At 41.9% G+C, this 22386-nt stretch overlaps 1 protein-coding gene across 1 annotated transcript in view; it reads right to left on the reverse strand.

Moving 5' to 3' along the window:
- Positions 1-277: 277 nt before the first annotated feature.
- Positions 278-22386, reverse strand: part of mgat5b (alpha-1,6-mannosylglycoprotein 6-beta-N-acetylglucosaminyltransferase B) — a 60595-nt gene continuing 38486 nt past the window's right edge. Inside the window, exons 9-18 of the mRNA XM_030090087.1 lie at positions 17214-17345; positions 15434-15567; positions 14347-14477; positions 12890-12895; positions 9329-9484; positions 9064-9210; positions 8827-8943; positions 6327-6401; positions 701-972; positions 278-572 (exon numbers count right to left, since the gene is read on the reverse strand). Coding sequence (XP_029945947.1) covers positions 374-572; positions 701-972; positions 6327-6401; positions 8827-8943; positions 9064-9210; positions 9329-9484; positions 12890-12895; positions 14347-14477; positions 15434-15567; positions 17214-17345 — 1369 coding nt within the window. The 3' untranslated portion in view covers positions 278-373. The remainder of the gene's footprint in view (positions 573-700; positions 973-6326; positions 6402-8826; positions 8944-9063; positions 9211-9328; positions 9485-12889; positions 12896-14346; positions 14478-15433; positions 15568-17213; positions 17346-22386) is intronic.

Raw genomic sequence — 22386 nt, forward strand, 5'->3', positions numbered from 1 at the left:
ATTTTGCAACGTTTTTCATCAAAGCTTTCCTTTTGATTGCTCATGACATCTGCGCTAATCTAACTGACCCAACAAAGTGATACTCTTCGTCGTGACTGTTGGCGGGACTGGCGTCCCAATGCGGCCATGTAAACCTGTGACGCGATGCTTCGAACCCATCAGATTGAAAGTACAATCATGCAGTTCCCTGAGAGGTAATAGAACCTTACCTACTTTGGTGGCCCGTCCCGGGACAAAGGTAAGGGAGCACAGTTACAGGATGCATCACTGCTTTTTCACCGCAAGGTCTCCTCAAAGTGAGCCTTCTGGGTTTAGCCTGCCCGCTTCCCCAGTTTTACAAATGGATCTTAATCCATCAGAGTCTCTCCTCTGGTCATAGGCAGTCCCGACATAACGCCACCTGGCCAACGCGGTAGTCCCTGCAAGGACAGAGGCGCCGGTATTTGACACTGGAGCCGGCACAGCTGAACAGGAGCGGGTCCTGCTGCAGACCACATTCAGCATGCTTTGCGGAGAAAGCAGGGAAGAGGTGGTTTATTTCAGACTCCACTCCTTCACACTGGAGGTCCAGCCTGGGAGCAAAGACAAAGAAGGACGCAGTATTAAAATATTTAATATTAATGTCGTCGTGTTTCTTTTGTTCAAAACTGAAGGGTGGCTCTCTCTCTCTGTTTGAATGAAATAAAAAGCGGTTTCTTACGCGTTAAAGGCCTCCTTAATGTTGATGAAACGATACAAGGCGGGTTCACAGATCAGGCCTGCGCTCTGGCAGGCGTCCACGCATGACTGGTCCTCCAGCGAGGCCAGGAGTCGCAGCGCGCTGAGGGGAGGCCAGGATGGGAAGGAGCTGCTGTTGGACGCCCAGGCTAAGACTCTTGAGTTAGGCAGCAGGGTGAAGGGGCTGGGGGGGCCGGCCTGCCACGCCTGAGAGGCATTCACTGGAGGGAAGGGGGCTTCAGGGGAACAAAAGTCCTGCAAAGATCAAACATAAAGCATACTGAAGCATACTGGTAAAGGTAATTCTATTTCCTACTGAAATAAAAATACAGATCTGTGTGTGAATAAAGAAAAACAAGAATACCAATGACTCTGCCTTCCTCAAGGTGCGGGTTTCCAAATGCAAAAGTAAAACATTGTGTAACCTTTAACTTATATCTAGCGTAGGCACAGACAATAAACTGTTTTCTAATAAAAAAAAAAGGGACTTGTATTAACTTGACTTGACTTCATATAAAACACTATAAATTCCATATAAAAACCTCTATGAAAAGAAGCAAACTATTATTAATATAATTGATTAAAGCCTAAATGTATTAACTGTTTGATCTTTTCACTGTAAGTCTTAATCATAATGATGCACATAAAATAAGTAACAAGTACTAAGTAAATCACCTACAGAATTTAAGGAGTCGAAAGCCCAGATATTCCTTTTCAAACGTAGACAGCAAAAAGTAAAAAGTCATTCAACTGATATTCCACTCAAGTACAGAGAGCCAGATCTACTGAAGTACAGTAATGAAGCACTAATACTTTCTTATTTCCCACTTTAACTTCTGGACACGAGCTGCTACAACTGGAATGATAAAAGAACAGTTAAAACACAACCGCGCTCATCAGAACTGACAACTCCTCATCAAGTTTCCAGGAAATTATGAGCCAGCAGTTATGCTTCCCAATAACAAATGAGATTTGGAGGCAGAATCCCGCTCTGGTGAGGGCTCTGATTAGATCCTCCCTCCAGCTGGGGCTATTCATAAAACCGAGGTAATAACATTTCCCTGACATGTCCCTCTGGCCTCCAGACCCGTTTATTAAACAGGCTCCGAGAGCCCGCAGGCAATAACCCGGCTTCCGATCTCTCCATCTCTGCTACACTTCAGCCTCTAAGTACAGACAACATCCCCGATCGCACAAAGCTCATCAAGAAAATAAGGTGGAATAAAAAAAGAGTGAGGTTAATAGATAAGAATATCACGTGCGTGGTGAAGCTATTATCTGCAATTTTCTTTTTCTTTTTTCTTTTTTTTTTTCTTCTGGCTGGATTGATTTTTTTTATCTGAAATGGACTGGGTTCGGACGTGAACTTTCAGACTGAGTAAACTGTTTAATTCTCTCGACTTAATTTCTGTTCAAATCATCACTGTTGAGGAGAAGTGATTCAAATCGTAAACCTCCGTCCAACTGAGGGAACTTCAGAAGTCGGTCTTTTGTAAAGACGACCATAATGAAATGCTTTCAGTTCAACACGTCAATGTCTATTAAAGAATAAAATAACGCACTCAGGTATTACTGTTTTGGATTGAATTAAAAAATGGTCAATATTTTGACATTTTCTGAGAATGTGCCAAGCAGCAGATGGAGCAATAAAACTTGTGAGGTACTTCGTTATCAATAAATAGCATGCAGTTCCAAGAGAAAGGAGAATAACAGCAGGATGTGATTACCTCAGTTAAACACTCAATCAAAGATCTGAACTGACACACTTTGTAAACAAAACTTTTACCTAAACCCAGGAGTGTTAAAGTCATGTTTTCTTCAGAGCTCACACAGATTTGACCAGTAAATCATGCAAAGAATCTCTGCACAATTTGTCATGGAAAGCATTTAAAAGCAGTGAACTCCTCCCCGCTTTAGCGGCTCTTTCTACACTACAACTGGAAAATGTTCCTTCACCCTGATGCAGAGAAATGTTTTCCAGTGGCAGCATGTTTGACACCCCTGCATTCAAAGAACATCTTTGTAGAGCTTATGCCTAATTTTAAATGTGTTAACTGAGCAGAATAAGTCCGCTTTTATGTATGATTGACTGATTGTGTCGCTGCCCTTCAGGACTCTAATGCAGCGATGACAGTGTGAGACAAACATTTACACACTGACATGACTGACAGGCAGGATTTCTATTGGTAAAAAATCCTTTCTTGAATGTCAAGGAATGAAAACTAATGTGCCCATTTATGCAGTTTTATTTAATTATCTTCTGTGAAGCATTGCTTCCATTTGTTATGGCGCTCATGAACGTCTACATATTTCTTTCCACTGCAAGAGTTTAATGGAGTGATTCATTGGTTCTGACCTACTACAACATTCTTTGATGCTCAATCCAACTCGCTGATGTTAAAATCAATGACAGAAGCATGAAAGCCTAATTAGACCAAGCAAAAACAACATAGCAAACATATTTGGTTATTTAAATAGCCTTTTATCGCTTTTCTTTTGTTTTTTTAATTGCAATACTAGAGAAAACACTGAAAATCAACAGTTTCCTTGAAGCAAAGCATTTTCCACAATGATGTACTGCATACTAGGAAACTATTAGGTTGTCATTGAGTATCATTAGAGATCTCTGACATTTTGTTTTTCTTTTATTTAAATTCTGATGAGGAAAAGCAAATGTCTACAAAAAAAAAAAAAAAACCCCTCCTGCATGTCAGTAAATAAACCACAGCAGAAAACAATGTCAAGATCTCAACAGCAACAAAAATCTATAACCTGTCTTTGGATGGACGGGGAAAGAAAAAAAAACTGCTTTTCTTATAAAATCAATGCAAAATTGCCAGGTTTTTTTTTTTTGCCATAGCTTTCTAGGGTAAAAAGAGCTTTCATCAGACTACATTGTATGAGGGTCACAAAGGGATCTTTAAACTCCATCAGCAGAGCAGAGGTGAGAGGAAATCATAGCGGGTGATAACGCCGAGAGATTCATGGGGGGAGTCGGAAGGCGAGGCTGAGAGAGGTGTGCGACTCAAGAAGTTGGAGAAAGAATTGGAAAAAGTATGAAATGGTGAGACGGAAGGTTAAGAGAAGTGGGAGAAAGAGGAGTGAAGAGAGTCTGATTGGGAGTCTGCCCTTGTGCGCACCAGGCGGCGAGTCACCGTCTCAGTCGGTCACGGCACACTGCGTACGTGCGTGCGTGTGTGTGCGCGCGTGTGCGTGTGTGCTATTTCTGACAGCAAGGCAAAGACAAAAGAATGAAGCCGAACACGTCTCCTTAACCTGCCACTTCCACACAACACACCAGCATGTAAATATTTCCTAGGCTGCATTTTACTCTAAATTTACTTCTTTATTGTTATTTTGGGAAGGACCACATCAATTATTGCTGCACCTCAACAGATTTATTTCCCATGTGACCGACTGATTCACTCCTAATTTGATGAGTGCACATTCTGGAAAGAAAAAAAACACCAAAAATGAGCAAGATTGTACTCTTTTATAAATGAATTTCAGAGGAAGCGTTGAGAAAAATCACTCACTGTGCCAGCCCACTAAGCTTGCAGCTGGTGCCTGCAAAAAATTAATTATCTGTTGAAGACTGCATGGGACAGGAATAAACCTTTTAAAAAAAAAATAAACTCAATTCACATGTGAATTCTTGAATAAGGAGGAAACCTTGTGCAGTGGTAAAACGCACTTGTTTTTATTAGTCAACCTTCCAACGACTCAAAAACCTTGTGACGAGTGTCGTTCCAGCCAATTCTACAAAATCCAAGCTCAAAAAACACACACACTCATCAGTACACATTTGATTAAACAAATCCATCAGGGAAAGTAGAGAGTGAAAAAAGTTTCCTCCAAAAAAAGTATATGGCATAGCAAAAAAAAAAAAAAAAAAAAAAAAACACTTCAGAACACTTGAGAAAATAATGCTTGGCTCAGGGACAAATACCCAACATGCAACAGCAATCACATCCAAAACAGCCCTGGCTCTTTAGCTAAAACCAATTAAATTCCTTCTGCTGTCGACACAAGGATTTAGAGATTTTATAAGTAAGACTGGCGTGATGAGCAGAGATAAATACACTCACACTTGAGCTCCCAGTCTTGTATTTAATCATTATGCTTCCGTTCTCTCGCCGTCGTTCACCTCAACACAAGTACATCAATGAAATGAGGACGTCTTGGACGGACGGGCAATATGTGTGGAAACAATGCAAATAATAAGAATAACAATAAAATCAAGTGTGCAAGTAACAAATGAGGTTTAGTCCACAACAGAAACTGTCCAGGAAAACAAGCCACACAGGATTTGGTAACTGCAAACCACTGCTGCATAAATAATCCACCCAACTGTATCTTTTTACATTTCTAATCATACTCAACATGTTTTTCCTGCTGCAAAGAAGAAAGTACGAAGGCAAGTGACATTTAATCTTTTTTTTTTTTTTTTTTTAATAAATACACACACTCTCCGCATTGCTTTGAATTGAAAGCTGAAAAAAATTGTTACCACTCATGTCTGCACTGTCAGTTCAAAGCTGCAGCCAGTCGCTTGTTGAAGACTTGTGAATAAAAACCGAGAACACGAGGCGTCAGATCTGCTCACCGGCTGCTAAAAAAACTCATAAATGAAAAGACAAGGAAGGACATCATCTAACACCAGCCTCTGAAGACCGATCACGTCTCCTCGGGAGTCTCAGACCACTGCAGCTGTTATTTTTCAACATAACGCTCTTCCATCTTGTATTTCCGCTTCAAACACGATCAGGTCTCGGGGGGCTGCTGGACACCCACAACATGCTAACGGAAAGTCACGGTTAATCTAACAAGCACAGCGGAGGTGAAGCAACGCAAGGACAGACGCGTTGATGTACTCATGTGTATGGATGGACATCATGATATACACCTGCATAGAAATCTGTGTGTGGGGGGTTGCTGGGGGTGTGTGTGAGGCATTATATGTTTGTAAAAAGAGGAAAGGACTTCAACAGTTTTGCCCATTTTGTTTGAAACTTAAAAGAAATGATTAGAGTTTAAACTGTAAGGTTTTTGTTTTCCACTTGCTCTTGTTTTACATGCCCATTTGTGTCAAGTATTCATATTCAGTGCAAGGTTCCTTCAATTAATAATTACACTATTAGATTTTAAATAAAAATAGTGCACATACAAATACATGGACATATAAATACATCTGGAATTATAGATAAAAGCGAGTGTAGTTAAAAGGAAGCAAATCAAAACCTAAAAGCTGTTGTGGAGTAAATAATAGATGCTTTGAGGCTTTATTGAAACTGTGGGAAATGGTCTGACCAATACATATTTGTAAAAACATTAGATTCACAATTTGATAATGCTTGTTTGCTGAAGTGGAATAGCTTTGGTAGGAAACTCTATGAAGACAATAACATCAATTAAACAGCATCTGAGCCAAAAGCGTGTAACCAGACAAGGCAGTAGTTTACGTGCCCTACTACGTTTACCGTTTTGGTTTGTTTATCGCACCAAAATTAGAGTAAACCACCTTGCTGGGAGGCAAGTGATAATCTTGAGGATTTTATTTTGGCATTTCAGCAGTTATACACTCCTCCTGCTGTAGTCTGAACGCTCACCTGGTTCTGAATGTAGGCGTGGACTCTCTCAAGCATCCCCTCACAGGTGTACTCGTAGGGCAGGAAAGGCTCCACCTGCACACACAGATGTTTTCACACGGATGAAGAAACGATGGAGGAAGGTGCGCGCACGTGTGAGTGTGTGTGTGTGTGTGTGTGTGTGTGTGTGTGTGTGTGTGTGTGTGTGTGTCCACAAAGCCCAGCCATAGTAATTACAGGAACTATGCATCTGATAGTTAATCAAAGCTGACAGATTCATTAGCGTAATTGTGAAAGGCTTATATCACGCCACAAGTCTCGCATTAAAATCAATGACCTAATGCATCACAGGTGACAGCTCTGAAAATTGATTTCATTATTTTTAGTGATGACAACATCAATATGTCAAACAATGGATGGAAGTGACAGCGGAGCACAGGTCATTCGGCGCCGAGGAGGCGGTATTCTGGGTCCTGCGAGTGCGGCGATGAGGCGCTGTCACTCATTGTCATGTTTTTGATGGCAGACGATAGATTAATATTCGTGAAGAAAACACTGATCGATAGTCTTTCCGCGGTGGTATTTACTAACCAGGGTTACAGAGAACACAGCAGAGCACTCGGCGTGGAAGGGGCCTGCGGGGTCGTTGTCTTCGCAGACAGTCTTCTATTAATTAACACATTCTAATTCTATTGTGGTTTGATGATATCAGTAATCATGAAATATATCAGAGAGGGATGGATCCTGTCAGGATCCCCCCGTGCAGAGTCCCTCCTGTAAAGCCTCCCATGGCGTCTGAAGTGAGATCTCACTGTTTACTATTAGCCCACTAAAGCACTTAGGCTTTTAAATTGATAAATGGTTCCTCTTAGTGTTGTGTTCCTTTTAGCAGTCTCTTATTACTTTATTTCATCTGAGTTTAATGAAATGTATCTGGCACTTCATCAGTTATTCTGCGATGCAATTTGCCTTTTGGGCATCTTTATATAATAGAATCTGAGTCGCAGAGAGAGAGAGAAAAATGCTTCACAGGCGGTGATTTGAATTCAGCACTGAGGACATTTTTTTAAATGGCTATATCATTCATATACTTGAACTTACCGCACTGCATTGACCACAGAAACGCCGCACGTGAGGCACAGTCATTATTTTATGCCACCGTTGAGGATATAAAACGGAATTTCATCCCGAGTTACTGAGCTGAGTTATATCCATGTCCATTGGAAGCACAGCATCCAGGCCCATACAGGCATTTCACCATTTTCTTATCAGTCGCCTCTTTCAGCTTTTCCATCAGGCACAGCCGACGTGACGCCATTAAAATTTGAGCAAGTGATTTTTCAGGAATATATAGCGGAAACCATCTAAAATTACCAACATAAGCTAAAGCACTGAGAACTCAACATTTCCAGAAATATAAAGAAATTGAGCTCTGCTGGTTGTTTGCATGTTTAATGAAATTTACTGAATGTCTTCTAGATATACTTTAATGCACACAAATAATGGAAACGGGAGGAAACATCTCATCTGTACAATCAAAACGTAACGGAGACCTGCAGGTGGCACTGCAGGAGGTTAGGCTTTAGAGCTACTTTTTAGAAGAATTTATAACAAGGCGAAGTGAAACGTAACTTCCTCATTCATCACGCTGGCATGAAAACAGCATCAGTTTCCGAATACAGACTCATTTAGAAGGCAACAGGCACATTTCCCCCAAATGCCCCTCTCATTTTACAGCACTTAGCATTAGCATTCAGCAGTTTTCTTGCATTTTCATTGATGTGTAATAAATACTTACTGTGCTTTCTTTGATTAATGGCATACTTTTCAATTCCATCTCGCTGTGCTCATGGGATTGTGGAAGATAAAGCCTTGCTTTTTCCCAGCACTGCTTGTAATGCCCCGATAAGATATTTCATTTTCAAAGTTTTTTTTTTTTTTTTTTTTTTTTTTACCCCAGTCTTCACATTTTACGGATTAACCGGTGCTACAACAGGTACTTTATTTTGCCCTATCAGCAGGAAAACACCGGGTCTATTTAACACACCTGGCAGGTGGAGGCACACACATGCGCGGCGGCACGGTGAGACTCTTGGCTGCGGCTCAGTGTCGTTCTGGTGACAGATTGAGCACAGTGTGATTGATTAATGCGATCTGTTGTGGACAATGCTCACTGCCTGTGGGGCTGGCCTGCAGAAAGCCGCCTTGTATGCCAAGATGTGGGCACACTTTTCCCACCGAGTTGCTCAATATCTCAAGCAATTAGGAGAGCAGGGAGCAGAGAGGGAGCCAGCTAAGCATTTTGCTGTAATGCTGAACGCCATGATTAAGAGCTCTATTAAAGGCTGAGGGCTTCAAAAGTGGGTCACACCAGACTGCGAGGAGCACGAGAGTAAATCATGCTCCCACCTATGCTATTATGCAGCAGCATGCACTGTGGTGGAGGACAATATCAGAAGACCATTATAGTGTTGAACGAGCGGGGCCAAGACTGGACTGCAAATACTAAAACAAAGCATACATCAATCCTCATGAGCTCTCGGACGGTGGCGTCAAACTCCTCAGAGTTATTGAAGTCGATAGTTATGACATGCGGCCTGCCGATATACTGCTCCGCGTACGGATGCTGGGAGGACACCTGAAGGGAACAGAAGAGAGGCGCGTTCAGACAGGAAATCAATAACAAGCAGTGCTGCTCTGTGCTTCATGAGTTTTATTTGTGTATTACATAAAATACAGGGCTGGTGACTGTATCTACCTTTCTGGAGGTGGGTTTCCCTCTGAAGAACTCATGGTTGAGAGAGCTGTGAGGGGGGCTAAACCTGGGTTGAAGGAATATACAGCCATTGGCTATTGCCTCCAGAGGGGCGGGACCTTCGTACGGGAAGCCAAATCCAATGAAAAGCTAATCACAGAATTAAAAGAAGAACACCAGCTTGTGAATATAGACATCAAACTGCTCCGATCCGAGTGAGCACTGTGTGAGCACTTAGTTTAAGTCCATAGAAATGTGAGAACCTCACCTTGGCCTTTCGGAGGAGCTGCTGCAGCTCCTGCTGAGGCAGCAGGCCGTGGTTCTTGACGAAGGCGGGCACCTCCGGGGGCCGCTGCGTCTCGTAGTACACCGTCCCGTGGACGTCCATGTAGCGGTGCAGGATTGACAGGAAGTTTTCTTTACCCTTTGAAACACGCAAAGAGGTGAAATGAGTGTAAAGCGGAGTATTTACCGGCGGGGGGCGGGGAGCGGGGGGGGGGTTTCTTTGATGGAATGAAAAAACATTTTGATCTGAAGTTTTCAACGTGTGGGAGGACGAGCTCCACTCTCAAAGCTTGAAATACATCACGCTCTACAACATAAACTCCTTCTTGTAACCCATCCTATTTCCAGGAGCGCTGGGTGGCCTCACATTATGATGTATTGTTTCTGGATGTTTTGATCCCTATAGGCACTGAAATGCTTATGCGCCCATGCTAATTAGATGTTTTCAATTTAAAATATCAGGGAAGTCTTTCTAAATATTCTACAACTGTCATAAATGTTACACTGGAGATACTGCATCATTATTATTTCAGGATTTTAATCAGTCTCTATTATATCTATAAGAAATCAAGTTCTTAAAAAAATGTGTATTTTAATAAAATACATGATTTTTTTTTTAATCTCTTTTTGTTTCTTTTTAATGTTTGCTCCCAAAATTAAAGTCTGGGTTTAACTTTGTTCCGTTTGCTGTGATCGAGTCTCTCTTTGCTCCTGCAGCACCATAGTTGCCTTGTACGGTTAAATGAGCTGAACTGATTCATTAGTGACACACGAAGCTTATCTTAAAAGGGCCAAAGGAAAGAGCCCAAAGGTGCCGGGGTATCACAACAACTACAGAGAGAAAGAAAGAAAGAAAGATATCGGCTGAGAAATGAGGCAGACAAGCGTCTCTAATGAGTGGGTCTGCATCGTCCTGGTAGTGACCAGCGATCCCACACCTGAGGAATTTCAATACAACATGAAAGGCTAACATCAGTGTGCATCTCCTGCGTTTCCTCTGCGTTATTTCAATAGTTTTACAACAAGAAAAAAAGGAAAAGAAAAAAAAATGTTGATCTCAGAAAAGTTTTTCTGGAGGACTGTGATGAATTATTCACTAAAGCTACGTCTTGGAGGGATAAATCATTTATAAATGTCATCTGAGTGTTGCTCCTCATTTTTCATTTTGAGCCATTTTACTGTCACGGAGCAACAGGGTGATGAAATCACGCTTTCCTTCACTTAAAGTGAGAATCCATCCCAAATCTGTCCGTGCACAATCAAACTGCCACAATGTGTAACCTTGGAAGTTGACGACAAAAGATTTTGTAGTTTCATCTTTCTCTGACAACAGTGGCTGTGTGGCAGTTTGAGTCATAATTGTAAAAAAAATAAAGTACTGTTAGAGAATGGGCACAACAATCAATCTTTTTTCATTCAGAAACTTAAACATTTTCACCAGAGGTTTACAGACGAGAGGGAGAGAAGTACAGAGATAGATGTGGACGGTGAAACGGAGAAACGGCTCTTCATGGCTAAGATGAGTGAATGGCCATCAGCGAATGAACCTTTTTCTTCTTCCATCCAACATGTCTTTCACTGAAAGCAGTTCAGACATCTCAGACTGACATTTAGCCTGAAAAAAAACACTTTTTATTCACTGCTTAACTTCATCTGGACTGAAGACAGTGGCGATTGCTTTGGTCCAGAGAATCAGTGATAAACAAAAGTAGCTCTGTCTCTCGCAAAAAAAGTCCCGGATTTTAAATTGATTGCATACTTAAGCTGGACCCTGTTATCACTCACTCAGTGTTTGGTTTTTTTCTTTCTTTTTCTGAATGACTCCCTCAGCCTAATTGCCGGCTGCCTCATCACACTAACGACACTTTCCTTGTATTGTCTCAGTCCAGACTTTGAGCTCTGTGAGGTGGAGAAGGAAACGAGGATGTGAGGAATTGAAAAACTCTTAGTCGTGTCTCCATTAAAGATATCAAGAAAAGTGAATATGTATTGTAAGTAAAAGGGCCATGGCTGATCTACTAACCCAGAGCAACAAGGCCAGTCTGATGCCGGACTGTATTTCTTTTGCCTTACTTAACAGAAAGCTCTTATTTCCAAGGTTAGCTTTCTCTGCTTGGCAGTGCTTGGAGCTGCCCGGGATTCTTTGGACATTTCTTTCGTCAGCTCCAGCGCTGGTCATTCCATTGTTTATTCAGCATCCTTGTGCCTGATCCCTCTATATCATTCAGACATTTTTCACCATGCCAGCCACTTTTAATTTAACAGTAACCGGTTACATGCACACTGTGTTGTCTTTCCATCCTTGTTAAAGAAACAGAGATCTCTATTCTTCCACAGCCTCAGTGAAGATTTTTTTTTTCTTTTTGTGCATTTCTGCATTTGGCAATGGAAACCTTGAACTCTCCTTTCATTTCACATTACAAACATCTTCATTCACTGAATGATGCTGTCCACATCCCAGTCACAGCAATGGTTAAAGCATGCCTGATACAATAAAAGGGATAGTACAAAATCTACTAAATGTGGAATAAGTTCTGTTATGTTCTCAAGTTAATATTATTATTGTCTAAATGCAATTTCAAACATTTTTTGCAAATGTTTATGCATTCAAAAAAGTCATTTGACCAGCAACGTGTGTTCATAGATCAGATCAGTTATTGTGACGTCAGAAATGACTGACATTTCAAATAAGATGTGCAGATAACACCCGACAGATCAGGAGCAAAGAGGCTGAACAAGCAGCTGAATGACCGACACAGAATGAGTGAAGATAGTTTCAAAGAATCAATGAATGCACTAAATGAAAATGTCGATCATGCAAATTGATTTTCATTATTGAAACCATTTGTTTTTGTTGTTTATTACACCATGCACCACATGATTACATCCTTCATTCAATGAAAAATGAGCTGTAATATTTTCACTTTGTTAATGAAACGTCAGAAGAAAATATCACAGTTTCTTTTTTATCAGGAAATACTGTAAATTTTTACAAATTATGAATGTTAGACAATACATAATGAAGTACAGTTTATTACATTTTGGTTATTACAGTATATAATTCTGTGTTATTATTCAAAGGTTTATTATATGTTACTAAAAGCCTCCAATTGTTTGATATTTCTGTCTTTGACAAATTTATTCCCCCAGTTTTCCTTGTATGTTTACATTTTTTAACGGCTCTTTCATTTGTTATTTAAATGTCTCTTGGATCGATCTGTGCTTTTTTTCTCTAAATATAGTTTTATCAAACAGAAGCAGATCCCAGCTATCTGTGGGTCTCCAGTCCATCGCAGATCAGACACAAAGACAAATAATCACACACTAAAATTCACACGTATGAGCTATTTTACAGTCACCATTCAACCTCAGTATGTCCCACACAGGGAGAGCAAGCCGACTGCGCTGAAAATCCAGGTTTGTGCTGTTAACTAATGCACCGCTGTGCTGCTCTGCCTCGCTCATATACACCCTATATATATATGTAGAGGAAAAAAATGTAGGAGCATCCTTGGTAATGCTGTAGAAAAGCAGGTGTACTCACTTGAAGCTGCGTCGACCCATCAACGATGCATCATGAGGTGATGAATAAAGGAGAGCACAAAGAGAGGAGAAGTGAATCCATCGCAGCAGATGTAGAGAGGGAAAAAGAAGGGGGAGAACATGACGTGAAGGAGTGGACAGTCTTTCTCTCAAAGGATGTGCACAGGCCTCAAATCTCAAACATGGACCTCAAAAAGTAAGACAGAGGGATTTTCTGCTCTAAACATGGGAATACTTTCTATCTAGAGGGAGCACAAGACCACTGGCTATAAAACATCCATCTTTCACGTTCACAATTGTTGCACTGCAGACTTTAGTTGTGTGGAGAAAACTGGAAAAGCTGTGGCAGTATAAGGAACAAAGCAGCGAACCAGACTGAAGCACAACAAACCTTGAGGGAGGCTGCAGCACACTTCAAAGTTACAGTACGAGCAAGAAACCCCGGCAGCTGCCGGGAGGGAAAATTTACTCTAAACAAAAACAATTGTTCCTTCCCGTCACACTTCAGGCCAGACTCCAGGAGGAGGCGCGTGTTTGGAGGAAATATATGAAATTCAGCAGGTGTTTCGCAGCTACGGGAAGCAATATTTAGATGTTCCTCAAACTCACCACGCATCCTAATCTTATCACACTCAGAACAGAACCGATAGAAAGGATCCAATGCGTTACCACTATCAGCCTTATTGGCAACATAAAAATATCCTCAGCTCTACTTTATTTAGATAACACCTTGAAAACAACTTCAGCTGAACCAAAGTGCTCCGCATAAACAAACACCTGCACCTAAAAATATAAAGTGCAATGTAAAATACAACAAGAACAATAAAAACCATAAAAGAGACAATATAGCAATGAAAACAGGAGCAGAGGCTCAGACTGGGGTAAAAGCTAAGCAATAAAAATGGGTTTTTATGATTACTTTTAAATATAAACAGCGGTAGTTCATTCCACAGCTTTAGATCACCAAGAGAAAAATCTCTGTCCCGTCTGAGCTTCTGTTTTGACCTGCAGGAGCAGCTGATCAGCTGACCAGAGGCACCGAGCAGGAGTGAAGCAGCTCAGACAGGTAAGGCGGGGCAGAGACTTATAAACAGATTAAAGAATCTTAAAATGAATTCTAAAATGCACGGGCAGCCAGTGGAGGGAAGCCAAGATGGGAGTTACATGTTCCCTCTTACATGCTGCAATTAGTAAGCATGCAGCAGCCTTTTGGACTGTCTGACTCCAGCATAAAGTGGATTACAGTAATCCGGCCGAGATGTAATAAAAGCGTGGATGACCGTTTCAAAGTGCTCACATGCAGGCATTGGCTTCACCTCTGCCAACTTTCTAAGGTGGAAGAAGCTGGACTTTAACCGACGCGCTTACTTGCGAGTCCCATTTAAAATCACTGCCCATTTTAAAACCCATCCTCTTTAATTAGATGGAGATTTACGGGGGTTGCAGTGATACACTCACCTTCCACATGTTGGCTTCTTTGCCGTACACAACAGCCATGTTATTGACCTTGTTCCTCTGGATGTTCAGCCTCTCCGTCTCGTTTAGCTCCTCCGCAACAAAACCCATAAAGGAGTTGTCTGGTGTGTGGGCTGCCAAGGACAAACAAAGTAATTGGCAAGACAGCGCTCCAATTCCATTTTTATGTCTCAGAAAATGTGGTCAAACCAAAGGTCATGTTGTGTGCATCCGAGCTGCCGTTCACACTGTGAGTGGAGGAAGCAGTATGGGGAATTGTACAAAAAAAAAAACATGTTTGTAGATGGTGTGTAAATGTGTTGAAAGACACAAAATAATGCATCACTGGAGTTGGAGATGATTTTCTGATGAGACTCAGAGATACACTTGAGTTGTATTTGTGTGATTAAATATGTTTTGTTCTTTTTGTTTTGCTTTCAAGTTCAGTAAGTGCTGGATTGTGGTTTTATTATGCCACTGCTCCGTTTCAAGGAAATCAAATTATTCTCTAGGAGGAAGCACACCCACAAAGGAGATCTGGAGGGGGGTGGGGGGGGGGGGGGGGGGGGGGGGGGGGGGGGGGTGGGGGGGTGGGGGTGGGAAGTGGTATTTTCAGTCAGTTTGAAGACCTGAGATGAAAGTTGACGTCTCCCGGTGTCAGGCTTTGTGACAACTGCGAGTAGTTTAGAAACAGCGCGGCTGCCCGTTGTCACTGAATTAATTAGAGAGCAGTGCAAACATACGGATCTCCTGTCAACAGTTGACCAAATGTGCCACGAATGTTTGCAATTCTGTTTTTGTACATCTCTTTCGTGTCTGGATGACTGGTCGTGCGCCGTCCCAGCAGGAGGGCTCAGGCATCTGTGCGGGCAGCTGTTTGTGAACGAGCCCTCTGTCTGCGAGGCCTCCACAAACTCTCACAATGTGTTCACACTTTCACTCACATGCACATGCACGCATGCGTTCGAACGCGTCTGAGCTGCGATCGCCGGCAACCAGAAGAAATTACAGCAAATATCAATTTGACTGTTTCCACAAACAAAATGCACACTGGCTGTTCGGTCTTGGTCTCGGTGGAAGGGCTACTTACGAAACATGGTCATGTACTGCTGACCGTGAAGGTTCCAGTAGCCCCAGTTGGTTCTGTAGCCATGCAGAGTGGCGTACTCCTCGTGGTTGTAAGCAGGTTCGGTGCCAAAAGTGTCGATCACGCGAATGTGGCACCTGGGAAAAGAAAAAAAAGAAAAGAAAGAAACAGACACAGCTAAAATTAGAACAAAGTTGTATTTTTGCTCTCACATGAAACACTCCGCTATAGGTAAGAGAGGTAAATTACACTGAAGTGAACTGATTTCTCACTGAGACAGCAATGTGAACACACATTAGGTAAGCTCAGGAAAATGGAGCTCAACAATAAAAAACAACTTTCCTCATACATGAATAACAGGAGCTGATTTCAACATCACAGCGGTGTCTTTTTGTTGAAGAATTGCTACATAAAGCCTTTGTTGGTGATAGATGTCTCAGTCTACAGCAAGGCTCGGCCCCCCCCACACACCCCCAGCTGTGAGCATGGACCACGCAGGCCTCAAGGTAAGACAGTTCAATCACTGCCTTGCTTCGCAGTCATCGCAGGGACTCCTGCTGAAGCTGACCATAGCAAAACCTGGAAGCGGATTCAGTTTGTTCTCAAATTTCAAAAAGATGTAAATCTCATCGTCCATAAGCAAGTCTGGTCTACGGTGCTACAAAATTTCATTCCATCCACATTAAACATTCCTTATGCCTTTACTATTTTGTCTCAAATAGATATTTATGAATGGAAGTTTTGGTAAAGAATGAGGGAAAACAGCGAAAATCGCTTCTCGGCACCGTATTGGCAGTAAATATTCACACTTGGAAGTCAAAAATCAATTGATGTAATCCAATCTGGAGGATCTGTCAATGGGCCGGATGTCTAATCAGTGTCAGGCCTGTGGAGGAAATGAAGGTATTGGTCTGTCGATGTGTGACAGCTGAGGAGTGTCGGTCGATCAGCTGACCTTGGGCTGGTGCTGACTGAAATCAGCAGAGACTTCGGCTGCTGCCGTGCTTTTAAACAACTGAAAATCCCGGAGAAACAAATTGCTGTGACAAGAAATAAGATGTTCCTTCTCCCGCTCAGGAGTTTGAAACATGAAAAACAAGAAAACAACTAAATACGATCTAACAACTATGTCCACCCAGAATAAATTGCGTATTTCTAACATTGCTATTACATGGATGTAGTGTTTGTATTTATCCCTTTTTCTTACCAGAGTTGCAGTTTTTGTTTTAGAGAACATTTCCTTTGTTTTCCCTTGTTATTGTATGAAAACAGGCTTTGCTGGTATAGTGTGACTGTTATAATGCTGCCCAGCTGGAATCGAAGAACAAAAGCTTTACCAACTGCGTTTACTGCTTTCCTGCTTCCAACTGCTGGCTGCTGGAAACAGGAAGCAAAACACATTATTTTGTTGTAGCATTTACAGATGAATTCACAACCTCTTTCTTTTCTTTTCTTTTTTTTTTTAAAGGTGTACATAGCCATGCTTTGAGAGTGAATATTTTGTGAGGAACTGACATCAATCCAGCAGGCTGTACCCGGGTCATTGATCAGAGTTTAAAGGGGGCAGATTGGCCGGGAGGAATTCTGCTGATGCACAGCTCAGGTACCGACTCTGCGTCCAGCAGCCAGTGAAGAGGCCAATAGAGAAAGATTTTGTGAGAGAGGCAATTACTGTTTACTCAGAGGGACACAGCTAACAAACAGCACCCTCTGACTTTGGTCAACACACCTAAATTACAGTTTTCTGACAAGACAGACTGCGAGGGATGGAAAAAGAACTGACTTGTGCTTCCTCAGTGAAAGACCCATATGGTGCTTCATCTGCTGCAGGCCATGGTAATCGGTGTAGATGAGGTCAAAGGGCAGAGGTCCGGTCAGAGGGCAGCTTCCTCTTCCGGGAGGGACACCCAAAAACCTGCAAACAGGTCAGATGAATGTTCATTTTAGTACTGAGGCAAAAGGAATAAGGGGAAATGAAGTTAGTCTAGAATTTGTTGCTGGATCTATGAAATGATCAACAAAAGGTTATCGGTTAGTACACAATGAAGGCACTGAGAAATAATGGGTGAGGGAAAAAGTGTTGCAGTAATTGTGGCGAAGAACGTGTTATTCCATAAATACGCCGGAGCTTATAGGAAAAGGGAGAATTGATACATACTGTACGTTCAGTGTTCAGTGTGGCTGGAGGAGAAACAAGAAGCGAGCGAGACACAGTAGGAATAAAAACACCCCATCAGGATGTGAAGCATGTCAGAGCTCTCAGCAAGACGCCGAGCCGTTCGACCATACAACACGGAATTCAGCACCAGCAAGCACGACTGTTTCGCGATGGAAACTCAGCCAATTTGTGCGGACAACATGTTTTGATTCACACAAAAGAATCAGACAATCTGATACCTGCAGCACCTTTCTCTGGACACGCGTCTGAGAGAAACAAAGACATGAATACATGAATATAAAATATGTGAATATCTGTTAAATATCTGATGGTGAGATGTGAGTCTAAGGAGAAAGACATTAGCTTGGTTCATGGTCATTTTTCTTTCATTACCTTTTTTATTTTACTATCCAAATATTACTCAAATAAGAAAACCTGGATTCCCATTAAGGCATTAAATATTTGCACGCTTGTATTAGCACCAGGCCAGATGGGAATCAGAAATAAAGAAAAATCAAGAGGAGAACAGTTACAAAAGAGTCTCTAGTTACCAAAAGCTGACAAGACTGCAGATGTAAATTTGCTGTCTGCTATGACAAAGTACAGTGAAGCTTCAGAGCGCTCCCCTTTCAGTTAGGATCAAGGAAACACTTTGTTTGAAGAAGCGGTACTTTGTCTTGTAATGAAAATAGACATGCTTGATTACATTTTTCTCAAACTTCAGCAGTTCTTAAGGCGTGCTGCCCGCAACAGCACGGCTGAGCGGGGTGGATGTGAGTGGATGTGCACATTTGTGAATACTAAAGAGAGCTTACCACCTGTCAAAATACCCTGACGCAAAACAAACTCTGGGACACAAAGCACGCACACACACACACACACACAGATCACACATCTTTGCTATTAGACTGGACTGAATGCACATTTTTCTACATACAAAAAAATTCCTTTTTATGAAACTCTATTTTTTGTACAAACACTTGAGTCATCAGGTTATAGTTTCTCTCTCCATTCTTCCTCCTGTCACTCTTTGACCTGACCCTGATCTTCACCCCTGACCTTTACACTGAGCGTTATCTGGTTACGATATGAAGCCCTCTGTCTGAATCTTTACTTGATATTGAATAATAATAATGGTTCATCTTTATTTAGACATGAAAAAAGATATCAAGATATCAAAAAGATATCAAGTAATCAGTCTATTTAGTTACAATTAATTGGGCAAAGGCTGTACAGTGGCAGATACAGTATGGACATTTTAAAACTAAAAATGCTGCGTATAGCATATAAAATATATGGTAGAGTCATTGGAAGGAGCGCTGGACAAGACTGCAGTTAGCTGCAGCGTTTTGAACAAACTGTAAATCTGGGATGGAAGCTGGGATCAACCCTGCAGAAAGTTGCATTTGAGTATCATATAAGAAGGGGTTGGGTGGTCTTGAACTTTTGTTCCTGACAGAAAGAAAGCGATTGAGGGAACACACGGATGAAATACATTTTTCTTCACACGATGGCGAGTCTCCTTCGAGCTCATAGCGAGAGGAAGGATGGCTGGATGGATCTAATAGAAATCCGCCATTTGATGAAAGCCTCGGTTAACACCGTGCAGAGGAAATGAGCAGGCTCCGTACAGATGTGCGAGGCATGACGAAAGTTCCTTTATGCATCAATATTCATCCTGCAGTAATTCGCATCATGAGTGTATTTTTTTTTTTAACCTTTTAATGCTGATGGGAATTAGAGAAAAGCCTCTTAATTCCTCCCCTGTTGAAGTTGTCTATAAACTGCGATATTTTTACACCTGCGCTCTCCCCACTGGCACTCGCACAGCCTGTGATTTTTGGCTTCTTTTCCGAAGCTCCGAGGCTTTTTCTGCCATCAGCTACAGGTGTCTGTGGGCGACCTGTTTGTGTTTATTTTGATGTCAACCAATGTTTTCTCTTTCTTCCCTCCGAACCTTCTACCCGGTTGAACTAAATATAGCATTTGAATGGATGCTTTTTGTTTCTGTTTCTCAGGACAGACTGGTTTTTTCATCTCATGGTAAGTTCTTTGGTCTTCATGCTGGTTTCTGCCCTCTGGCTCCAATTACAGCCTCAACAGATGAAAAGATTGAAGGGGGAACTGAAGGCTAGACTCCTTCTGCCCTTTTATGTGTGATCAAAAGGAAAATGGAAACACCTGGATAGTGACGCACATCTGTCAGTCAGTCAGTCACCAGTCATGCCCTAAACTTTTCTATAAAAGAGACATGAACTCAGCAACACAGAGAAATAAATAAAACATAAACAAGGTAAGTTATTCTACTGCTACAACACAATTTGGCGTAAAGTGTAAATCAAGTTTTCTCATGTCATGTCAGAGTTATGATGGATTTTCTGGTATATGATTTATCATATGATAAAGCACAATAAGTGCCGATTTGGTTGCCTGCTTATAAGACTTCAATCCCAAAGCAAACTTAAAAGATTCATGAAATTATTAATAAAAAAAAAGTGTTAGAATTGAGTGTTTCAAGGTTTTAATATGATCCCAAAATACCCTGACATTTATCTTCAAGTGAGGTTTTCTCCCACATCTTGTGAAAATACAGAAACAAAAAGCAATGCTTCTGTTGTTGTTTTGTGTTCTGTCAGCAAATGCAATTAAAAAATTGTTGGAAGTCAGAACAATCAGAACAGTCCACTGAGAACGAGAGAGAGAGAGAGAGAGAGAGAGAAAAAAAGCTGGACTGAAAGATTTGTGGCCTTACATTGGCTTCCTTTTGTTACCTGCCTCATAAACACCGTGCACAACAAACATAAATACCTACAAAACACCAGCCGATCGATCTTCCCTCGGACAGTGAGCATATTTAGCCAGCACTGCAGCGTTGTAGGAAAACAGGCGTGGCGGCCAGTTTGTCAGCAGCACAAAAGATAATGAGCAAAAAGTGGATCAGCCAACGCTGCTTTCAGATGCGGTTTCATCAGTCGATAGATACACAGTCCAGCAAGGCAGTGCTTACACAAACGAAGAGGCTTCGCCATAATTGCATTTCAGTTTGTTTACAGTATAAACTCTGCAGCGGGAGACATGTTGCAGTACAGCTAGGAGGATATCATGAAGTTACCATAACATGGCTGACAGAGTTTAGCGATATGCGACAGTAGTTCTGGTTTCTAGATTATGTCTTGTCTACGGTGTTGAAAATGACGCAAAATAAAATGCCGATGCCGAATTGAGTGGTCAGAGCTTGTAAAAGTCTGAAATGACCTCTTAAAGCTCTCAAATGCGCAGAAGTGACACAAACTACAGATGCATTTTGTGATAAGCTCATGTGTCGCTTCTACCTGGTTCCACTTGCCGAGGCGGGCTGTGAGGATGGCTGTCAGATTTCACTGAGGGGAGTTTAGGGTTGAATTACAGTTTGTATGGGCTCTCTCAGTTTACTGCCGGGGAGCATTAAACTATGAGAGCAGATGTATTACAGTGGCTGAGTGCAGAGCTGTATGAGGCTCAGCTCCTCGCAGATCCTCCTAAAAGCCGCTGCTGTTCAGAGGTTTAATTGGATATATGCAAATCCAGAGAAACTTTAAGGGAAGAGTGAAGGGATTAAAGTGCATTAAGAAACCAGGAGTGTGGAAATGAGAGAAGGCATGCATACTGTAACTGTGTGCACACAAAGCATGCATACGGACACAAACAACCCGTCTCTATCTCTTTCAACCACACACACACACACACACACACACACACACACACACACACACACACACACACACACACACACACACACACACACACACACACACACAAACACACGCACACACACACAAGATTAAACGATAAGACCTGCATTATTTTATCTTTTTATCATTATCCACAAATCTTGTAAAAAGCCCAAAACACCAATAAATTTGTCCTCCCAACTAAGCGCTGTCAGTGTATCCTCGGTCTGATGCTGCGAGGTTCCTCGATGATACTCAGCTCCTCTGTCAACTATTAACGACACACAACAGAGCCAAACCAATAAATACTGGAGACTTTTCGCTTTAGTGTGATTTTACTCAACGGTGTCAAGAGGCAGCAGCTCCATGAGCAGCCTCAGCAAGATTCTCTCTCACGTTCAACACTTTCAATATGATATTCCAGAAAATACTACTTCATACATATAGGTTGTGGATTATGCAGAAGCTCTGAAAAAACATGGAAATGTTTTGAGGCTTCCAGCTGCATAGAAAAACCTGTTAAATATGACTTTTCTTTGTAAAAACACACACACACACACACACACACACACACACACACAAAAAAAGTCAACAGATCTTTTCAGACTCTTGCAAACGCAGTGTCAAGGTGTTCTGTAATAAAGCCGAGGAGGGTTTTAATGACCTGCCCCGGCTTCACCGAGGAGAAATAAGTTGTGACACAGCACAAAAGAAGGACCGCATGCAAAGAAAAGAACAAAGGTGCAGGACTTGCATAAATTTACTACACTTGACAACCACCGCTGGGCACAATTTCTGTATTTCACAGCTGGCCACTGGCACCACGGCACTTCACCAGTTTGATGAAAGCGAGAGAGTCAGAGAAACAAATGAGTGAAAGAGACTACACAGTCGCAGCGCATTACTTTCTAAAGGAAGGGTTCGTATGTCCAGCAGGGAGTGGAATTGGTTGAGGCAGATTTCCAGGCACATATGGGGAGATGAGGCCGGGGGCAAGGAGTTTACCGGGGGCTGCGGGGCAGCAGGGGAGAGGGCTCGCAGCGTGAGGGGAATGACATGGGCAGAAACAAGGGGGTGATGTGCCACTC

Source organism: Salarias fasciatus, chromosome 4 (genome assembly GCF_902148845.1).
Source record: "Salarias fasciatus chromosome 4, fSalaFa1.1, whole genome shotgun sequence".
NCBI lineage: Eukaryota > Metazoa > Chordata > Actinopteri > Blenniiformes > Blenniidae > Salarias > Salarias fasciatus.